We start from the raw sequence: 21,441 nt of genomic DNA on the forward strand, positions 1-21,441 counted from the left end.
TATAAAAACCATGGCAAAGCTGAAATTTGAACCCATGTCTGCCAGCAAACTCATATTGTTTCAACCATTTATTCAACAAATGCTTATTGAGGACATACTTTGTAAGGGCAGTGCTATGAAGAAAATGAACAGAGGGCATCCCTAGTGAGATATGGCAGAGGGACTCAGAAAGGCCACACACCCTTTCTTAGAGAGATATGGCAGAGGGACTCAGAAAGGCCACACACCCTTTCTTAGAGCAAGAAAACAAAGGACTAGTCAGTGCTGCTGGCTGAAGGTCACTCCAGGAGGTCTGAAGGAAGAGCTAAAGAGCCTGGGGTCTGGTGGACAAAGGTGGCTGTCCTGCATCCCTGTCTCCCAGGATTCTAACTTGTGTTCAAAGCTGAAAGAGCCTTTAAGATATTAAGGAACCTGGTCCAAATCCGATACTGCTGTTTGCTTTTCAGCATTTCCTCCCTTTTGATCTCTAGAGTTTCTGTCACCAGATACATGTTTTTGTTCAGCTTAAGTGATAGGAATGAAGAGGGTAGTTTCTTCTTCAGCTTCCTGGAGGGAGTGAAGGGGAATAAGAATTCAGGATATCAGGATCCCACTTCCCAGTAACACCTCTCCCTGTCCATCAGCTAGTTCCTGCTTGAGAGTAAGTGCTTGTGAGGCTGGAAAACCAAGGAACACAGCAGCATCCATCACAGTTCACTTTACCCACTGTGGGGTGGGGGTTGGGGATTCAGAGTGGGAAGGGACCTGGTAGCATTTATGGTGTGTGCTCCCCATCATTGATGATGAGATACTTCACATTTGATTTCATTTAACCCTTACCACAACCCTATGATGTAAGCAGAATTACACCCATTTTTCATATGAAGAAACTGAGACTTAGCAACAGGTTGTGAACCATCTGGGTCACACATCTGGTAAGTGCAGAGCTGGTATCCAAACCAACCCCTGTCCTGTGACACTGAGATAGGCATCTGTCAAACATATTGGTGTTGGCCTGTTCTTCTCTGGGAAGGGGCTCCAGCTCCTTGCATTGGTCCCTGGGGCCCACCTGGCTACATTGCCTGTCCTCAGGCTCATGAGGCATCTCTGATTCCATAAGGAAATCCATTTTGTGACTTAAAATAGCCTGATGGAGCTTCTGCTGTTTGCAACCCAAAGACCCTCAAGGAAGACATGCATCCCTGTCTTCAATGACCTTTCCCTACCTATCCAGGGCCCACTAAACACCCTCACCCTAGAAACAATAGACATTTCAGAGGAAAAAAAAAAAAGTCTGAGGTTCTTGAAAAACCCTAGAGGCCCTCCCAGTGTTATTGTGGAGCAATAGTTCAAAGGAATAAGCTGGGCACTGGCTTATGCCTATAATCCTAGCTTCTCAGGAGGCAGAGATCAGGAGGATTGCAGTTTAAAGCCAGTCTGGGCAGATCCTATCTTGAAAAAAAAATCCATCACAAAAAAGGACTGGCAGAGTGGCTCATATGGTAGAGTGCCTGCCTAGCAAGTGTGAGGCCCTGAGTTCAAACCCCAGTGCCAAAAAAGGGGGGAGGGGTGCTGGTAAAACCTGTGAGCATTTGAGTCTTGGAAAAAGAAAAAATGCACCACCCTGCTGAGGGAGAGCTAGCTCCAAGAACTGTGGGTACATTCCCCTGAGCTGCTATTCCAACAATTCCAGCTGCAGAAGAAAAGGCCAACACCAACAACAGAACTATTGCTGAGTGTGACGTCCCCTTAAGTTGGAAGAACCATGCTCACCAGCTGTCAGAACCTCTGGAGCATTTAGCAGGTGTCCTCCTGATGGGAGATGTGGTAGCACTTTCTGTGTGAAAGTACTTTCTGTACTTTCTCTTACATTTTCTGCAAGGAGGGCTCAATTTCATTGTGCTAAGGTCTTTGAGTACCTATTGTGTGCTGAAGGTCACTACAGAGAGGTGAGCAAAGTCAGTAGCTCCCAGTCCAGGGAGGAAGAAGGACGAGGAAACCATAGCCTTGCTCATAAGGCACAGAGAAACAAGCAGAAAATGCCGGCTTGGGCCACTCAGCATAGGAGAGCAAGAGAGCAGCCTCGTGACACCAGTGGTGTGTCCAAGTCAGAGCAGCTAATCATCCTGGAAGGCAGCAGGGATGTGAGGGAACTGGGGGTAACAGAAGGCTACCTGCAAGCTCCTGGAAGAATAAGCAGAGAAGAGTAAGGAGGGACTGTGTGTAGGAGTGGGCTGGGAGTGCCAGGATCAGTGTGAGAGGCTGCACCAGCCAGGTGACCCTGGGAATGCCCTTGGTGCCAAGGATGGGCCTCTCACTTCCTCCCTCCCCACTGTTGCCCAATTCCAGCCTCACTTTTTATCAAGGGAAACCGGATAACTTTGGATTATCCTCCTTGGCAGTGTCTTCATTTCCCACTTGTAGGATAGTTTGAAGCTATTTCCAGTTGTTATTTCTTTGGATAATTGTGTTGTCAACATTGATTCTGAATTTGAAAGTTTTTATCTGGAAAGACAAGAGTAAGGACTACACTGGAGCTGACCCAAAAGACTATTCTCCAGAACACCCTCCTGGGACATCTCATTCCTGGGCTCCCTTCGCTGCCCTCCCAACCCTGAGAGAAACTGAAGCTGGACCCTCTAGGAAAGGTTGCCTCCCTAGAAATCAGAATTGTGTGTCACAATCCCTGGCTTGAGCCCTTGCTGCCAACTTCTTATCAAATGACCTTGGATAAGTCACTTGAAACCTCTTTGATTCTGTTTCCTCCCCTATAGGTGGAGAATATTAACCTACTTCCTCTGCTTGGGGAAATTAAATAATGGAGGTAGGCACTTAACAAAATGACTAACAATTCAACAGATGTGAGCTAGTTGTATTTAACTATTTGATAGACTGAAATGAGACAAGGAAAAAATTGGCCCTGCCAATTGGGAAATAAAAAGTTCAATTCCTGGTGTTTGTATGAACAGGTATAAAATCAGGCAATCTGATGGGTTGTGCCCTGCAGGGACTCTGCCCTAACTGGTTGGCTCATCAGGCCCCGATGCTGAGTGAACAACTGTACAAGTTCAGTGGAGGATGTGTGAGCATGCAGGAGTGCCTTTCAGACCTCCCAAGTGTGAACCTGCAGAGAAGGGAGAGAGACTGCTGCTAGGTTTGGGGGACAGGGTTGGATTTCCAGAGGAAAATGATGGAAACATGATAATTGGAAACAGCGCCTGAAATCAACCCTGTATATCTGAACCTCACATCTCAGGGTCCATTTATTTATTGAACAGTGTAAAAGTTTGCATGTAAAATTGTCCAAGAGAAAAGAAAAGAAAAATAACTTATGTGCAAAAAGAGTATGATATTGCAGTGGGTACTCAGGGAAGAGTAACTTTATAGAAGAAACCTCGCAAATAATACCTCAAACAGATAGCCAAAGTCAACATCAACAGTGGTAAGGCATGTTGATAGCACTTACCCTTGATATGATATGGTAAGAATGGCACTTTACCTCCATGGTCCTCCTTCCTGAAGCCCAGAACCACAGTTGAACCATGAGAAAAAAAAGAAAAATTCCAATAGAGGAGCATTCTACAATATGCCTGACCAGTACTGTTTAACACTACCAAGGTCATCAAAAAACAAAGTCTGAGAAACCATCACAGCCAAGAGGAGCCGAAGGAGACATGGCAACTAAAAGTGGAATGTGGGGTCCTGGAACAGAAAAAGGAAATTAGGTAAAAAACTAAGAACCTGAATAAAGTGTGGACTTTAGTTAACAAAAAAAAAATATAGATATAGATATAGATATATACACACATGCATACCAGAATGTAGTTTAAAAATAATTTATTTGAAAGGGAGCAAACCAAGTTATTGAAAATCAAATCACAAATTTACTTCATTGTGAGGACTTTTTTTTTAAAGTTTGGTTTCATCTCTGTCTCTGAATTTTACATGCAAATGATAGACTTAATTCCTTAGTCAACTAACTGCCTTAAATTTTTTTCACACTTACATTTTATCCTTGTTTCTGGGGAATAACATGATTGTGGCAAAACATCCTAATCTCAAATTATTTTCCTGTTTCCAGTGAATTGACCATTTTTGATAAATGGCATTTAGTAAGTTGACTCTTGGTAATATTCTTTTCAAAAGAACTGACTCTGAAAACTGCTAACTTGAAATTTCTCCAAAAGTCTCTTGCTTGCTTAACTAAACTCCATTTGTTGGAGGGCCTGCCACCTCTAATTAAAAAGAACACTGTTCCTGTTCACATTATAGTAGAGACAGGCACAGGGAAGGCACTTTTAAACTTCATAGTGGTGCTATCAGAATTCTTTTCCATCTCTTGGTACGAGAACCAATAAAAAGAAATGGGAACTGGGTGTGGTGGTACATACCTGTAATCCCAGCACTTGTGAGCTGAGGCAGGAAGAATCTTTAATTTGACAGTAAGACTTGTCAAAAAAAAAAGGAGGAGGCAAGAGGATCTTGAATTTGTGTGAGATCCTGTCAAAAAAAAAGGAAGGGGGTGGAAGAGAAGGAAAACCACACACGCCTATGATGTCAACTACTCAGGAGGTGAAGATCTAGGGGTCATAGTTCAAGGCCAGCCTGGGAAAAAAGTTAGCGAGAACCCCATCTCAACCAATAGTTTGGTGTGGTGGCATGCATCTGTCATCCCAGCTATGCAGAAGTGTAAATAGGAGGATCTCAGTCTAGGTGGGCCAGGGCAAAAATACCAGACCCTATCTAAAAAATAACTAAAGCAAAAAGGGTTGGGGGCATGGCTCAAGTGGTAGAGTGCCTGAGTTCAACCCCAGTAGCACCAAAGTGTTGGGGGGAGAGAAGGGTGGGCTGTATCAAAAAGATCTGAGTCACAAAATTCTAACCATTTTTAAAAGTTACTTTTTCATATTATGAGATATGGTAAACTCTCCATATTTCAGGGCAAGACACTGAACAGGGTCTCTAAGTGAAGGTTCATCACTTTAACCCTGGGGTTCAGAAACCTAAGAAACCCAGGAATAACTGGGCTCTGAGGCAGGGGGATGGAATAATTGACTTCTATAAATCCCTTCAATCCCTTAGGGGTTTCAACCAAGGACCAACTTCTCTTTCAGTCCTGGTCACCAGGGAACATGAAAGGACAATAGCAGTCATCATGACCACCAGAATAATTGGAACTAACATCTACTGATGCTCCTTCTGTGCCAGGCACTGTGATAAATGGTTTATGTCATTTATACTCATTTGAATCTTACAACAGCCTTCTAGAGTTCACACATGTGGAAACTGAAACTTAGAAAGATGAAACAACTTGTCCACAGGTCACCCTGCTGGTCAGTAGCAGAGCAGGCTTCAAAATCAGGTGGTTCTAGTTCTAAAGTCTACATCTTTCATTAGCCATTAAGCCAACTGCCCACTCGTTCATTTAAATGACAAACATATACATATGAGGAGAGCTAATTTAAAAGAAACTATAAAGGGAAAAGATGGGAAAGGAAGACCTGTGTAGATAGAAATGGCTTTTCCCTCTCCCCAACAGCTCCTCTGTGCATTTCTTAAATGGAAGTGTGCAGACATGTATGTATAAAACACTGGTTGGCCTGGTTGATGGCAAGGGAGAATTGAGAATGAAATGGAGTAGAAGCAGACAAGGCCTCCTCAATGGCCTTCTCTCATCCACCTAACCTGGGAACCCAATATCTAAATCAAAAGCCTCCTTGAACCTCCTCTCTCTCCAGTATATCCTTCAGGGTGAGGTCTGTCCTGTAGTATCACCATCCCCAGATCCACCACCTTCCTGTCAGCAAAATGAAGCAGCAGCATCTGCCAGCATCGAGTATGTTTCTGACAGCAACCAATCCCCTTCAACATCCATCTCTTAGACCAGAGTTCTCGTGACTCCCTTAAATATGCTGCAATACATTGTGCCTAGATCAGCCAGGATAAAGAAGCTAATTTTAGTTTAGGGGAGGAGGGTATTGTATCAGGTCTTTAAATCTTCTACCTTTGGCAGTCTGGGGTCAAGGAAGAGCCAAAGTTTCCAGGACAACCAAAATTGGGAATGGCTCACCTTCCCTGTTTATTGAAAGTGAGGCAGCCAATGAACATCATAGATTCTCCTCTGCCCCTCACAGAACCCATTTGGAGGAAAGATGGAGCAGAGAATGCCCCAGAAAGAGAAAATGAGACCCACTTTCTGCAAGTCCCAAAGGAGAGTTTCCCCTAGTTCTGAGGAGTGTGAGGGCTGGGAAGGTAGACCCATCATCCCCCAGCCAGACTCTCACCAATGCTGAACAGAGAACCAGGAAGGGATGGGGAGCATGGCTGCCAGGCCTCACATTATCAGCCACACTTGGCTATTTCTCCCCTTGGCTCTAATCCCTGGGTCTGTCCAGGACTGTATTCTATGAGGCAGTTGAATGAATGCCTCCCTACCAACCATTCCCAAGTGAGACAAAAGCTTCCTGAGCTCCACTTCACCATCCTACCTCTTGCTACCTTCCCCTAAGTTCTTTCTGCCTGGTTCAGGTACCTAACCTGCCCACTGCTCTTTTCTCTGCCCCTGCCCTCATCACAAATGATCAACTCTCAACTCTCTCCTAGTCTGAGAATTCCAAATGTCTGGAAAGACAGTGCTCAGGACCATACACCCATCAAAAAAGCCACCTACCTTCTCTCTGTCCTCAGCTGCTCAGAAATGGAAATTTTCAGAGTTCCTTCTGTCAGATCTCTGCACAGTTCCTGGCCTCTGCGTCTCAGCAAGTTATCATCAAGTATCTGAAAGTTCTCCAGGTGGAGCACTTATTGAAGGCTGGGTAGGATTAGGTGTCCCACCCCTCGGATCTTTAGATAAACCACATTATGACTGGGGTGGAGATAGTTAAGTCCTAACCTCTTCCTTCCTTTTGGACCCAAGGAATAGGTGGGAAGTGATATATAGCCTAGGTGAGTTTAGGTCAGAGAATGTTGAAGAATGAGGTGCTCTGGGCCTGTAATTCAGTAAATTGGAATAGGAAAATGGAATAAGGGTGGGTACCAACCATGTGCCAGGAAGCAATGGTCATCATTATGCCAGGAATGAGTGACCTTAGAACCGGCTACTCAATGGACAAATGGGACTACATGAAATTAAAAAGCTTCTGCACAATAAAAGAAATGGTCTTTAAACTGAAAAGACCACCCACAGAGTGGGAGAAAATATTTGCTAGCTGTACATCAGACAAAGGACTGATAACCATACAGGGAGTTCAAAAAACTAAACGCCCCCAAAATCAATGAACCAATAAAGAAATGGGCAACTGAACTAAACAGAACTTTTTCAAAAGAAGAAATTCAAATGGTCAACATGAAAAAAATGCTCACCATCTCTGGCCATAAAGGATATGCAAATCAAAACCACACTAAGATTCCACCTCACCCATGTTAGAATAGCTATCATCAAAAACACCACCAACAACAAATGTTGGCGAGGATGTGGGGTAAAAGGAACCCTCATACGCTGCTGGTGGGAATGCAAGCTAGTACAACCACCCTGGAAAACAATATGGAGGCTTCTTAAAAAACTAAACATAGATCTGCCATATGATCCAGCAATACCACTCCTGGGGATATGCCCAAAGCAATGCAACTCAGGTTATTCCATAGGCACCTGCACACCCATGTTTATTGCAGTGCTATTCACAATAGCCAAGTTATAGAAACAGCCAAGATGCCTCACTACTGATGAATGGATTAAGAAAATGTATTTATACACAATGGAATTTTACTCAGGCATGAGGAAGAATGAAATCTTATCATTTGCTAGTAAATGGATGGAACTGGAGAACATCATCTTAAGTGAAGTTAGCCAGGCTCAGAAAGCCAAAAATAGTATGTTCTCCCTCATATGCAAACTTTAGATCTAAAACAAATTCAGTAATATTATTAATCATGGGTCACATGCTAAGGGAAGGACACATACAGGAGGAATAGGGAAAGGTAGGAAACCCAAAACTTGAAAGTGTTTCATGAGCCCACTGCAGAGGATCTAATATAGTTAACCTTAAAACGAACAGAGGTCAATATGGGAAGGTGACCGGGAAATAGTGAAGAGGTCTGGTAGAGATGATCAATTTGAATTGTAATACACTTGTGCATGGAAGCAATGCTAGGAATCTCTCTGTATAGCTATCCTTATCTCAACTAGCAAAAATGCTGTCTTTCTTATTATTACTTATGTCTTCTCTTCAACAAAATTGAAGAGGTCAGAACAGGTACTGCCTGGAAGCAAGGCAGGAGGGAGAGATGACCCAAACAATGTATGCACATATGAATATGAACCAGCACATATGAATATGAACCAGCTACTCAAATGTCATACACTGTGGTGGGCAGCAAAGAAGACCCAGAACTGCAGCTAACACCTATTAGAGAATAGGTGGGCCAAAAAGGACTCAGCTTCGCTACCCACCAAATACTCCCATGTAGCTCTCTCAGAGAAATACAGACCCTCCTTATCTGGATGCCACCTACTCTCTTTACCTCTTCACCCAGCTCTGGTCCCACCTCTCTGTCCTCTCTCAGAGATAACCACCTGGGTGAGCTTGCCTGTCTTCTGGCCTCTGCATCCCTCAGTTCTGAAAGCACAGAGAAGAAATGGTGATGGTAACAATTACAATATTGCTACCATATATTAAGTGTTGACTACATGCCAGGCACTGTGCTGATGCTCACACAGCCATAGAGGTATTATTCTTATACAACAGAGGAAGAAACTGAAGCTCTGAGAAGTAACTTGATAAAACCACACAGCCAGTAAGTGGCGGAGTTGGGATTTGAATAAAGGTTATTGCTGATGTGTCCCAGCACCTCACCCTGACTACACATGCAGGCTCTTCCATGGAAGCAACCAGAACAGTCCCACTCCCAGGACTCAGCCCAGGGATTGCACATTTCTCTTTCCAAAGGCCTGTAGGCCCCACTTGGGGAGGGGAGCAATGGCTGGACTTGGACAAAGATCCCACATTCTTCCTGACCCCCACTTCAAGGATGTTTTGATATGGGACCAGGGCCAGAGAAGAGCCAGGCTGCTGCTCCCACTGGCCTAGGACTTTGTACCTATCCCAAGAGTGGCAGATAATACTGCACAGAACACCCTGAAAGGCCTCAGATGAGGATTCCTCCACTACAGTAACTTCTCCCTTTCCTGGCTTTGTGAGCTTTAAATGGTCCTGAGGATACCTCTTTCGCTCCCACTCATGCTCATGATAGGAAAAGGAAGGATGAAAATCCTTCAGACAGAAAGGTCAGGAAGAAAGTCAGCCCTCATAGAACAAGAGCAAACGGCAAAGACCTTGAGAGATGTGAGAAATGAGAAGGGACAGGGAGTTTCAGAGGGAAGGACTGGGAACCCCTCAGACCACAGCTCTATTTGTAAAACCAAGGCTAGACTAACCCCCCTCCCTTGCCACCAAGTTCTACCCCCTTGCAACCCCCACCTGTGAAGCCAGAGGCACAAGGCCTATCAAAAGAGCAGCCAGGCAAAAGGCATAGAGAGCAGTTCTGCTGATTTGCTGAGGCCTCTGCCAGCAACTTCAAGCCCTCTTGGGTTTTCTCTGCTGGGTCACTAAAAAAACCAACAACACATCACTTCTCAGTCTTTTGGCTAAGATCAAGTATAGTATCTGTTTTTATTGGTTTAATATCTGATCCATCCTCTATCTGAGGACAATATATTAAGTGGATTTTTGGAACAGAGTGGTAGAATAGGAGCTTGCTCCATCCACTCCACACATAGACCTGGTGTTGCAGTACCTCCAGGAGCAGTGCACCAAAAAAGAAATACAATAAAAAGACCAGCGGTCCCAGAGCCCTCACCACTGCCTACACCACTCCCCCTTCCCCCAGAGTCCTCCAAGAAACAGAGGCAAGACACAGGAAAAATAAGAACACATTGTCCTTTATTTGCATTTCTTAGAATACTGTACAAAGGGAGTAAAAATCCTATTCACACTTTGCTTAGAAAGATTGTGAAGTGAAAGTTCCCTATGATACATGGGGTAGAGGTGGAAGGCCAGGAGGCAAAAAACAGGGCAAGTGACCTCCCTCAACCCTCAGGCCCATGGTGAGGACTTAAGCCATACCTTTTCAAAGGAACATGTTCCCAGGGGGACTGGGGAAAGGAAAAGGAGGCTCCTCTCCAGCCTCTTCTCAGGTTCCTGGCCCTACCTCTCCTAGAGCTGAGGAGACAGCACCTACAGTCACTCCTTGCTCCTCCCTCTGACCCACTTGGGCAGAAGTCCTTGAAGACTCTGCAGCCACCAACCTCATGTGGAGGTAGCCTCACAACTCCTCATGTGCATGGCCCCAGAGCCAGTATGCACAAGGTTACAAGATGAGAGGCTGCAGTAGGTCCTACCTTCTTCCATTTCTGTCAGTTTCCCCACACCAGCACCCTTCACACCACTGCAGAGGATAGTGTCAAATCAGACCTGTGCTTACAATGACTCATGGCCTCTTCTATCCATGTCCACCCCCGTCACATAACCCAGGAGCTTCAAACCCATAGCAGCCTCCCTTCCCTCTCACCATCACCATTCTGCAGTTGAATTCATCTTCCAAGCTGGCTCCCCTCCCTACTCACATACCAAAGGAGGTTAGGTTCTAACTTCTGTTCCCCTGCAACCATCTTTTTTACAGCAATCTTCATTGGCTGCAGCTATGCAGCTTGTAAGACTCAACTCACTATGTCCAACCTCCACTAGAACTGGGACAGGAGTACCTGGCCCCACACTTCTGAAATCAGGCCATGCCCACTGGCTCCACCTTCCCTCTCCTTAACCCCCGTCACTCCCAATCCATACCCAAGGAGCCACCAAAAGCCTGTGCCTTGAACCAGAAAGCTCTCTACCCAGAAGGATGAGGTGTCATCACACACTCACTTTCTTACATCAAAACACACTTTCACCTTATAGACTGAAAACTGAAAGGAAACAATCCAGAAGCTGTACCATCCCTCAGCTCCCTTTGCAGGGGTTAAAGTGCTTCGGCCACCTGAGGGTAAACAAGAGAGCAGTTTTTCCAGGCTTCCTATCCCAACCTCACAAATCCATGTTCAGCTTGGAATCCTGGCCCCTTCCACAACCACCCCATGAAGTCTCTATTCAAAAGGCAAAAGGAAAAGGTCAAAAAAATCAGAATGGGTTAGAGCCCAGTGGCCCACCCCAACCCCACTACAAGCTACTCCAAGTTGTCTACTGGGGAAGCGAGGAGGGAGCCAGGCCCAGGGCACAACCCCATCTCTGGCAGTGTCCAGAGGCTCCTGTCTTCAGCATCACAGCAAAGGCTTTCCTTCCATCCCTCCCAGGGCCGGGGAAGGAGCTGCACGTTCAGTACTTATTGATTCCAAAAATTCGGACCCCATGAAGCTGGGGCAACTTCGGGATGAGCACACTCATCAAGGACACAGTATTGAGGATGAAATGGATCTGGTCGTACTTGGTATAGAAGCTGGTAAGGAAGTACCTGGGCGGACAAGGAAGCGATTAAAGACTGGCGGGGGGGTAGGGAGGCACCTTCCTCCTACAGGATCCTGACAGCTGAGAAGGTATGGGAGGAGTCCCCAGACCAATGGTGAACAGCAGGCTGTCCCTAACAAGGTCCCTCCCAACCCTGCCCACTTCACCCGAGGCCTGTGGGCCTGTGATCTCACTCACAGGGAGGAAGCTCCAGTTGAGGAAAGAAAGGGACAACAAGGCCCAAAGCCTGAGCTCAGTATAAGACCCAAGAATATGTCAACTTCCCTTCCTCTGCTCATCCCTATGCCAAGGGCCAGAACTGACGGGGAAAGGGAAGCTAAGCCTAGCTGGACCCAGACTCCCCAGCCTTGCCCTGCCTGCTAATGTCCTTCTCAGTCAAGGTACTCACAGCACAATGGGTGTGATGGTCAAGAACTTCCGAGAGGCTGTGAACTGGACCCCATAGTCCATCTGCTCCCAGTGGGTTAGCAATCTCGCCTTGCCCTGGTCCGGTGTCTCGAAGGGTGTGCCTTTGACCGTGTGCAAAAAGATGTACATGCCCTGGAAGAAAGGGCCTCCATCAGAGGATATGAAAGGCAAAGGGGGCCCCAGCTCAGTTCCTCCCCATCACAGACAGAAGTCGCTTTTAGGTAGTCTGTAGCTTTCCTCTGCTAGGCAGGGGGTTATGGGTGAGTGGGCATGATGGAGCAGCCAGGAGCCTGGCAGGAGAAAAACAAGAGGACCCAAAGGAGCAGAAGGCCTGGCATGAGATCAGATAGGAGGAGGAGTTAGCAGCAAAATGGGCACAGACATACTGCCCTTCCAGCCCAGTTGGCATCTCCAGCCAGCCTCTTGCCAGCCAGCAGGGACAACGATTAGACCCCTGCCTGCCCAACAACAGAGTACAAGGTTCAGGGAGGAAAGGAGTAGAGGGGGCAAGAGTGGAGGTTGGTGTGAGATCCTAACTTGGAAAAGGAGCCTTTCTGCAGCAGGCTAGACACCAAATTTTCCAGGGAATACTCTGGAGTGAGGGTTCAGATCTCAGGTGGCCATCCTCCAAATCTAACAGCCACCCCATCCTGGAGACATAGACAAATATGCAGATTTGATTCTTCTTATAAATGTGCACCAAAGGGGGAGTGGGGCAGAGAGATAAGAGCTGGGCCTAGGCTCTGGTGACAGATGTTGTCAGGACGTCATCCTGCTATCTGGCCCACGTCTGGCAGTCTCCTCCTATCCCTGAGCCCCCGCAAAAAAGCAGCCCATATGGTCAGAGGCAGGCAGCAGGCAGATTCTCACCATGTTGTGGATGAGGTTGGTAAGGGTCCAGACGACAGGGACACTCACGAAGGGGATGCTCAGCAGCACAACATGGAGAAGTCCAATGGCCAGCACATAGGAGAGCCAGATGCCGCGGCTGTTCATAACCCGTGTGTTGGGGTTCACCTCGCTGTGTGCTGTGCCCACATTCATCCTGCCACCCCTCTCCACTACTGCTCTGCAAACAAGCAGCACAGGTGAGACAGGTCACACCACTTTCCCTGCCCCCTCACAACCCTGAATCCCACAGAGGCAGCCTGAGAGTTCCCTGAGAACTCCACGCAATTCAGATTTTGATTCTCAGGCATGGAGGCTGGAGAAAATCCATGTGGACTAAGCTCTAGCTTTGTTTTGTTTTTTGCTTTATTTTGGGGTTTTTTTTTTTTTTTTTTTTTTTTTTTTTTTGGCGGTACCGGGTTTGAACTCAGGGTTTCACATTTACAAGGCAGGTGCTCCAGGCTGGAGGTGTGGCTCAAGTGGTAGAGCACCTGCCTAGCTAGCATGAAGCCCTGAGTTCAAACTCCAGTACCACCATAAAATCAAAAACAATAACAACAAAACAATAACAACAGCAAGGCAGGTGTTCTACCACTTGAGCCACACCTCCAGCACTGGATTCAGCTCTAGTGGTTTCTCATTGCCTGGTTGAGATTAACACTAGGCTGTCCTACGCATCATCCCAAAAACACTGTGCCGACAGTACCTGGGAGGACAGGTCATCAAGAGGTGTCCATCCCCCGAACAGAGAAATCAATGCCCATCCTTCCAATCTCTCTATAGCATTCCTATGAGGGCCCTCTTCCTACTAGAGAGGAAAAGAAGTCTGCGCCCTAGAATTCTCACTCACCACAACTCCTGCTGGTTCTATCTCACTGAGGACCTGACAGAAGACACCTACTCTAAGCTCTTCCCATGAAGAATAAAAGGAGCACAAGGCCTATGCATGGCATAGGCAGCAGTGACTGAAGTACACTGTATACACCCACCTCTAATTTTCCAATCCTGGATCTCTCCAAACCCTAGACAGGGAAGACTGACAATGTAGAAAGAGGGAGGAAGAAGAAAATAGCAGACCAGGGACAACCTTTGCTCAGACTACATGGCTCCATTTTGGTGACACGAAATGACCCATCTGGACATTTTATCCATTTGGCAGCCACTCAGGCTAACCCTTGGAATGCTATCCGTTCTGCTGTCAAACTACCAGAGCCCTTTACCCCACCAGAGAGAGGAGAGAGGAGATTAGAGCATGTGGCCAAACATTTACAGCTCCCACAGGCAAGACAGAGGACCAACATCAACATTCCCCTCCTAAGGACACAAAACTGTATTTAAGGCCTCCTTTCTACCTCCTTTCTTCATCCCACCATCCTCACCTCCTATCTCAGCACCTGTTTCCAGGTATAAATCAGCACCATCCCCTTCCCTGGCTAGCAATGGTAGAAACCCTGCAGCAGGACGAATCAAAAGGGCTGCCCAGGAAACAGCAGCAGTAGCAACCCGGAGTGGGCAGAGGGGAACACAGAAAGAAGGGAGGAAATTACCCGCCCCTTGTCCAGAACTTGGCTATGGTCTGCAGAGGTGGGAATAGATGGCACCTGTGTACTGACTTGCCTCCCTACCTGAGGTAGGGTCCTGCGTACCAAAGACCCTAAGGTCATCACCATAAGGAGTCCCAAATGGAGATATTCTAGAAGTGCCCAGAAGACCACCTCCCTCACCACAATGTGACCAACTCCCTCAGCCCTCCAAGGCTACCTCTCTCACACTAGGATCCCAGTCAAGCCTCCATAAGAGAATTCTCATGAGTCAGTTCCTTACAAGGTAAACAGAAGCAAGTTTCCTTTTCTCAGACAGCTCTAAGCTTAGAGACCTGAGGGAAATGTGACCCACAACACAGTTTTCCAACAAGCAAACAGACATGAGGTGGCCTGGGGCATAACCTGGCAGAAGTGATGCTCCTGGGACCCATGCCTGGCCTATTAAGCTGGGTAATTGGGCCTAACAGAAACCCAAGGAACTAGAAAATCAGTTGTTTACCTCTCAGGGCCTTGGGGCTTCAGCTACCCTAACAGCCCCTGGGATAATCACAAAAACCTCAACCTGGGATGGAGGAGGGGGGAAGGGCTGTCTCTGGCTGAGATGTGAGGGCTCTGAAAAACCACTAAGGAGATTGGAAAGAGCTCCCCAAGTCTCACCAGAAACTGCTGCCCCTCCCTTAACAGTAGCCAGCCTATAAGAGCGTGAGTATAGGAAGACTTCTAGCCTTCCCTACCACTTTTGTTCAGGAGATTCAGTCAAAAGCCAAGCTGAATCCCAAATCACAATACCCTATGCCCATTTCTGGCTGTAGCAGGGCATCCAATGATCCAAAAAAACTTGATCATTCTAGGAGGGGCTTAGACCTAGGTTCTATCTTCACCCTAGGAAGCGCTTCCTGAGGCTTAAGAGCAGGAAAACCCCTAGAGACCACCCAAAAAGACAAGAGATCAATAAACTAAGAAAATGACTGGGAGTGAGAAAGTACTCCTGAGACTTTTGCGGGACTATGCATGCATGTCACTTCCATTAGTAATCAACTGACTCTTCTCTCAGAAGTGGAGAAATAGGGAGAAGAGGCTGGCAGTGGCAGACAGGTCCCCAGCAGCTGAAATTGAAAAGTTTTGCGGCCATAGCTGGCAGATGGCTGCCAGCACCAGGTCCTGATGTGGTTTCATAACCTGTTTCAAACCAGAGCCTGCAACAACTCTGTTCTGTTAACCACTTCTTTGCTGGCAGCTCTTTCCCTCCCTTTCCGCTGGACTCCACACACAAATATCTCAGCCAGGCAAGTCTGTCAGACACTCAGGCCAAGGCCACAGTGTGCCTCAAGGTAGCTTACCAGGTGAGCGCTTCCCATTCCCCCTCCCAGGTTAAGAGGTTAAGAGCAGTCCTTTAAACTGCAAATCTCATGCCTTCTGGGTGATGAGCACAAACATCCAGGCCCATTCCCGAGGGACCCCAATGTGAAGTCCGTGGTAGCACGCCACAATGTCCCTTACATTCCGTCCACCGCACAACCTGCAGGACCACAGTTGCTCACCTCTCCTTTTCAGGCACGGCCCCCCAGATTTGAGGCGGTGAGAGTGAAAAGAAAACGAACCCTCACTAGCTCCGGGCCAGGGAAGAGCGAGGAGGCGGAGTCCTCGCTGTGGTTGAGATTTTGATAGTATATCCGGCCGGGGGGCCTCCTGCTCTGCTCCTAAACCTGGTACCTCGCAAACCAGATCCGGGGCCCAACCCCCATCTCCACGCGTTCACCCAGCTCCGGAGGCAGCCAAACCTTTTTAAGTCCAGCCTCTCCCCGCCCCCAGCCAAAGCGCTCCTCCCAGACGTCCCACCCCCGGCCTCTGGCTCCCACTTTCCCCTTTGTACACTTCTTCGGCTGATGCACCCCTCTCCACTCACCCAGCATAGGTCTCCCCCAACCCGGACGCCTCCCCAGAAATCCCCACCTTCTCTCCCGCCTCTCTTCAAGACCCGGAGCCTCTTGGTTCCCGCACTACGAGGCTCCCTGTCTAGACTCACCGCGAGGGGTCGAAGGTCGAGGACCCGAGAAGGGTGCCCGGGCACAGGAGCAGCGGCTGCTCCAGCCGCGGTAACAACCAGCGGCGGCAGCCACCCCGCTGGCAGCTCCGGCCGAATCAGCGCCCCGCGCCCGCCCCGTGACGTCACCGCCACGCGCCTTCCGCGCGGCGCCTTCCGGGAGTTGTAGTTTCTCCGCTGCATCCGACCCTGCCTGCCCTGCACCTCTTGGAAGTTGTATGTTTTTCCCCACGCTCGTGCTCCGGCTTCGGTGCTAACCTCGCTGTGGCCTCACTGCGGAACGTTTCCCTGTGACGCGACAGTAGGTCAGATGGTATCACTTTGGTGCGTAACAATTCCAGCTTTTGCGTCCTCGCCCTTCAAGTGTGGTTTGCAGTTGTCTGGGTTTTGCAGACGAGGAAACACTGACTTTTAAGTAACTTACAGTAGACTTCTGCTGGGATTTTCTGACCCCCAAGTTCAGGAGTTTTCCCACTACACCTCGCTGCCTCCGCTCTAACCCCGAATTGGCCCCTCCTGAAACAACCTTTTCCGGCCCTTTGTCCTGCTGGACCCTGCCGGGATCGTATTTTCAGGACGATGTGTGAGGCGAGGGTCTATAGAGCAAAGAAGAGAGCCTGTGGGCAACATTGGTCCAGATCCTGCCTACTTGTCAGTTACACCTGTTCCAAGCTGTTCTGGGTCCGGCTGCATCCTGGGTCTCCCCACATCAGACGTCAGAACATGTCTACATGTCCTGGAACAATTCCTTGATGAATAGTTGGGAGCCTGAGTTTCTGTCTCAGGGCAGTGTGCGTGGCTTTAGGTGGGTGGCGCTGGTCTGCAGTTTTCGCATCTGCGTGCTCTAAAGGCAAGAACAGAGATTTTACTGCCAGGTAGACACAGTGTAGGCACTCCTTTGTGACCCTGGGCACATTACTTAACTCTCCTTAATCCCAATTCCACACCTGTGAAACCCTACTCCAAGGTTGTTGTGAGAATTCAAAAGAATGTATGAGAAGCATCTATTGTGCAGCAGGGAGCTGCTGAATTAAAGCTTTTTAGGTCTCCTAAGTCACTCCGGCTCTCCATGTCAACAAGAGGGCCTCCCCCTTAGTGTCCACTTCCCCACTCACCTAAGTCCATGCTATGTATGACAGGACTGGAATAGCAGGATCAGATGATGTCGTGGATGCCAACCTGGCTAGCTGTGAATGCACCTTGAACTGTTCAAATTTTCAGACTGGCCCAGACAACCTAGGAAGCACTTCCCTCAGACCACCTACCTGTCCTTGGAGTTGTCAGGAAACAATTGTCATAAAGCTAGAGTGGGACCCTGGAGGCACCTAGTGAACACCAGGCAGGTGAGTATCTGTGCCACCCAGAGCCTCAGAACAGGAAGCTTCTCCAATATTTCCAGGGACAGTGGCCCAAGAGTGCTCATCTTAAGATATAAATAATCATCTCAGATCCTGAAAGAGGATCCTTTTAGTCCCCTAGAAGTGTCTCCTAATTGTTGGATGTCCCTTGTAGTCAGCCTTCTTCAGACAGAAGCAAGCAGCTGAGTGCTGTCCTCATAGAAACCTGCCCAGCATTGAGGCAAGAACGGTGTCTCTTTTTTCCAAAGTGAGCCTGGCTTGACTCCTTTGACTTTTCTCTGGGATTCTTCCATCCTTGATCAAGCTGGTAGAACTCTGGATCTTTGCCAGTTCTTTGAAGCTCAGAGACCAGACAGGGTCCATGTTTCATCAAGGCTCTGACTAGGAGCAGAGTCTAATGGAAAGGTCACTGGACATGTCATGGCCTATTAATAACTTCTATTATCAATTTGGGTTTTTTTTTTTACAGTGGGAATGAACAGAGTTCTGACTCACTCTGGGCTTGTAGTGAATTGTGGATCACGTTCTGGTTTATTTAGCTGGAGTGCCTGTCATCTTTCTCTTAACTCTTTGCCCTCATAATTACCCTGTCTTCACCAAACACCTTTTAGCTTTGAATAGGCCTGCACACCATTCAGGATGGATGACAGCACACTTACATGGTATCAGAGAACATACAGTTGGACAAACAATTGGCACTATGTGTCAAGAAGCTGAAAAATCATTCATGTCTAGGAGCCATAATTATACTTCTGGTAGGGCATTTTAAAGAAGCCACCCCATGTATAGGAAAAGCCATAATGTGTAAGGATGTCTATTCCCGCAATATTTATAGTAGTAGAAAACTAAAAGCAGCCTAAATGCTCAAAAAAAAAGTTATGATCTATCCATTGGATGGGATACTACCAAGCCATTTAGTATTTGTGAAAACTGTGTGGCAGCATGGGAAAATGTTTGCCAGCTTATATGAAACGATAAGGATACAGACTAGCATAAGTATTCCTCAGGGATGAAGTCAGAAAAATCTAGAATAAAGAAACAACTGGGCATGGAGGCACATGGCTGTAATCCTAGCACTCTGGGAAGTAGAGGCAGGGGGATCACAAGTGCAAGGCCAGCCTAGGCTATATATCCAGACACTGTTTCCAAAAACAACAAAATCAGGCCAGAAGCCATGGCTCAGCCTGTAATCCTAACCACGCAGGGGGTAGAGGTCAAGAGAATTGAAGTTTGAGGCCAGCCCAGGCAAATAGTTGGAGAGACTGTATCTCAAAAATACTCAAAACAAAAAGGGACTGGTGGAGTGGCTCAAGTACTAGAATACCTACCTAGTAAGTGTGAGGCCTAAGTTCAAACCCAGTACTGAAAAAAGAAGAAGGAGAAGAATAAGAAGGTGGAGGAGGAGGGAAGCAAACACACCTGACTATCTTAAAACTGGAAGGAAAATAAAAAGGAGAGGAAAGATTTATAGATTAAAATAAATTAATGTATCACCCAAAAGCCTTATTTGGATCCTGATTCAAGCAAACCAACTTAAAAATAAGATTTTCTTAAATTATCAGAGAAATTTGAATACTGACTAGGTATTTGATGATATTAAAGAATTATACAAGCCAGGCACTGGTGACTCATGCCTGTAATCCTAGCTACTCAGGAGGCAGAGATCAGGAAAATCTCAGTTTGAAGCCAGCCCAGGCTGGCCTTATCTCAAAAAAACCCAACACAAAAACAGGACTATCAGAGTGGTTCAAGTGGTTAAGCACCCGCCTAAAAGCATGAAGCCCTGAATTCAAAACCTCAGTACTGCATTAAAAAATTACCCAACACAAAAAACAGAGCTGGCAGAGTGCCTCAGGTGGTAGAGTGTCTATCTGGCTAAGGCTGAGGCCCTGAGATCAAAACCCACTACTACCAAAAAAAAAAAAAAATTATACGTTCTAGAGCATGATATGGTATTACAGTAAGAGTTTTTTTTTTTTTTTTTTTTTTTGGGAGTTGGGGAGTGGAGTGGTTTTATTTTGTAGTCCTGGGAATTAAACCCAGGGCTTTCCCCTACCCATGCCAGGAAGGCACTCTTATCACTTAAACTATGCCCCTGGGCCTTTGTTTTTTTTGTTTTTTTTCAGTACTGAGGATTGAACTCAAGGCCTTACACTGCTAAGCAAATGCTCTACCATTCAGTTTGTTTTTTTGAGGCAGGGTCTTACTACCTTTGCCCAGACTGGCCTCAAACTCATGATCCTCCTTCCCTAGCTCCCAAGTAGCTGGGTATATAGGCATGTACCACTACACCTGGCTTTTACAGTAAGGTTTTGTTGTTGTTGTTTGGCAGTACTGGAGTTTGAACTCAGTGTCTCACACTTGCTGGGCAGGTGCTTTACTATTTGAGCCACTCTACCAGTCCTTTTTTTGTGCTAGGTAATTTTGAGATAGGGTCTCTCAAATTATTTGCCCAGGCTCGCCTTGAACAGAGATCCTCCTGATCCCTGCCTCCTGAGAAGCGAGGATTTCAGGTGTGAACCACTGGCACCTGGTGGTTTTGCTTGTTTGTTTTTAAGTAAAAAAAAAAAAAAAAAAGTCTGATCTTTCAGAGATATTTACTAAACTTTGTAGATAAAATGATGCAATAACTGGATTTGCTCCAAAATAGTCCAGACTGGGGACTTGGGGAAATAAACATGTGAGTCACAAGGTGGTAATTATTGAAGTTGGGTGATGGGAGCCATCGGATTTCTTATATTATTTTCTGTATTTTTCAATGTTTGAATTGTTTACAACAAAGGATTTTCTAAAACCTGCATATGCATTCATGATTAAGATAAACAAAACTAGAGTAGTGCTGGTAAGATCCTGGCACAAAGTTCAACTCCTGACTCCTCTAATTACCAGCTGTATGACCTTAGGCAAGTCACTGAACCTCTCTGTGCTTTAATTACCTCATCTCTAAATGGATATGGTGATTATACCCACCTCATTTGTGAAGATAAAATGGGTCAATAAATGTGAAATGCTTGGAACAATTCCTGGCACATAGTTAAGTGCTTGATACTTTTATTAATTCATCCCACATTTGAATGATATGGGAGCCTCTATTAGGCTATGGAAATTTCAACAAAACAAAAACAGACCTTACATTAGGATGAATGGATTCAGGGCAACATTTTTCATTCTCTAGTTTCAAACTGTGTAACATAATATTAGTTTTAAATATTTTATGAAATGTGTTTTTAAATAGAGTCCCAGGCTTTCCCTGTGCTTTAGGAGCAGCTCAGTCTGCTGAGATAGACACATTCCCCAGCCTTGGGGTGTTTCCATCTGGGGTGTGAGGGTAGTGGGGCCTCAGCTTGTCACACACACACACACACACACACACACACACACACACACACCCATGGCCAAGATGGCGCACACAGGCAGGATGGTAGCCAGAGAACACATTCTCTGAAAGACTGCAGAGACATCAAGAACCTAAGCCCCTTGCCCTAACTCCTGGGGCAGAGAATACCACCCCCGCACTACTCCCTGCTCTCCTTCTCACCCCTGCATCCTGCAGGGAGGTGTTGAGGTCAGCCCAAATCGAGTACAAGGAAGGGGAAGAGCTATTTGCTTCCTTGACAGTTTTGTTTGTGTTTTGGAGGGGTAGGGGCACCCCAGGCCTGGGAGGCATGGGGGACACCAAGGAGACAAAGGAGCATTGAGCAAGT

At 46.8% G+C, this 21,441-nt stretch overlaps 1 protein-coding gene and 1 non-coding gene across 7 annotated transcripts; one reads left to right on the plus strand and one right to left on the minus strand.

Moving 5' to 3' along the window:
• Positions 1 to 9,602: 9,602 nt before the first annotated feature.
• LOC141414203 (U2 spliceosomal RNA) lies at positions 9,603 to 9,793 on the plus strand. The gene has a single exon (XR_012439281.1). It is a non-coding gene; the product is annotated as a U2 spliceosomal RNA (small nuclear RNA).
• Positions 9,794 to 9,900: 107 nt separating this feature from the next.
• Positions 9,901 to 16,505, minus strand: Ormdl3 (ORMDL sphingolipid biosynthesis regulator 3). 6 transcript variants are annotated; one of them, XM_020176326.2, is made up of 4 exons: positions 16,362 to 16,505; positions 12,774 to 12,967; positions 11,884 to 12,035; positions 9,901 to 11,481 (listed from the first exon to the last, which is right to left on the minus strand). In XM_020176326.2, the coding sequence occupies exons 2-4, from the start codon at positions 12,945 to 12,947 to the stop codon at positions 11,346 to 11,348; spliced, it is 462 nt and encodes a 153-aa protein (XP_020031915.1). In that variant the 5' UTR covers positions 12,948 to 12,967; positions 16,362 to 16,505; the 3' UTR covers positions 9,901 to 11,345. The 6 variants fall into 6 exon arrangements, with proteins under 6 accessions (XP_020031915.1, XP_020031914.1, XP_073901761.1 ...); XM_020176325.2 differs by having other exon boundaries at positions 12,774 to 12,972; positions 16,362 to 16,501; XM_074045660.1 differs by having other exon boundaries at positions 12,774 to 12,972; positions 16,289 to 16,413.
• Positions 16,506 to 21,441: the final 4,936 nt, after the last annotated feature.

Source organism: Castor canadensis, chromosome 11, assembly GCF_047511655.1.
Source record: "Castor canadensis chromosome 11, mCasCan1.hap1v2, whole genome shotgun sequence".
NCBI lineage: Eukaryota > Metazoa > Chordata > Mammalia > Rodentia > Castoridae > Castor > Castor canadensis.

What these genes read in the sequence shown, in the direction of transcription:
- Ormdl3 (XM_020176326.2), bottom strand. Translation starts at nt 12,947, where the DNA reads ATGAATGTGGGCACAGCACACAGCGAGGTGAACCCCAACACACGGGTT. An exon ending in CCAACCTCATCCACAACATG is followed by an intron (nt 12,036 to 12,773) that starts GTGAGAATCTGC and finishes CCTTTCTTCCAG; the next exon opens with GGCATGTACATCTTTTTGCA. An exon ending in ACCATCACACCCATTGTGCT is followed by an intron (nt 11,482 to 11,883) that starts GTGAGTACCTTG and finishes TTGTCCGCCCAG; the next exon opens with GTACTTCCTTACCAGCTTCT.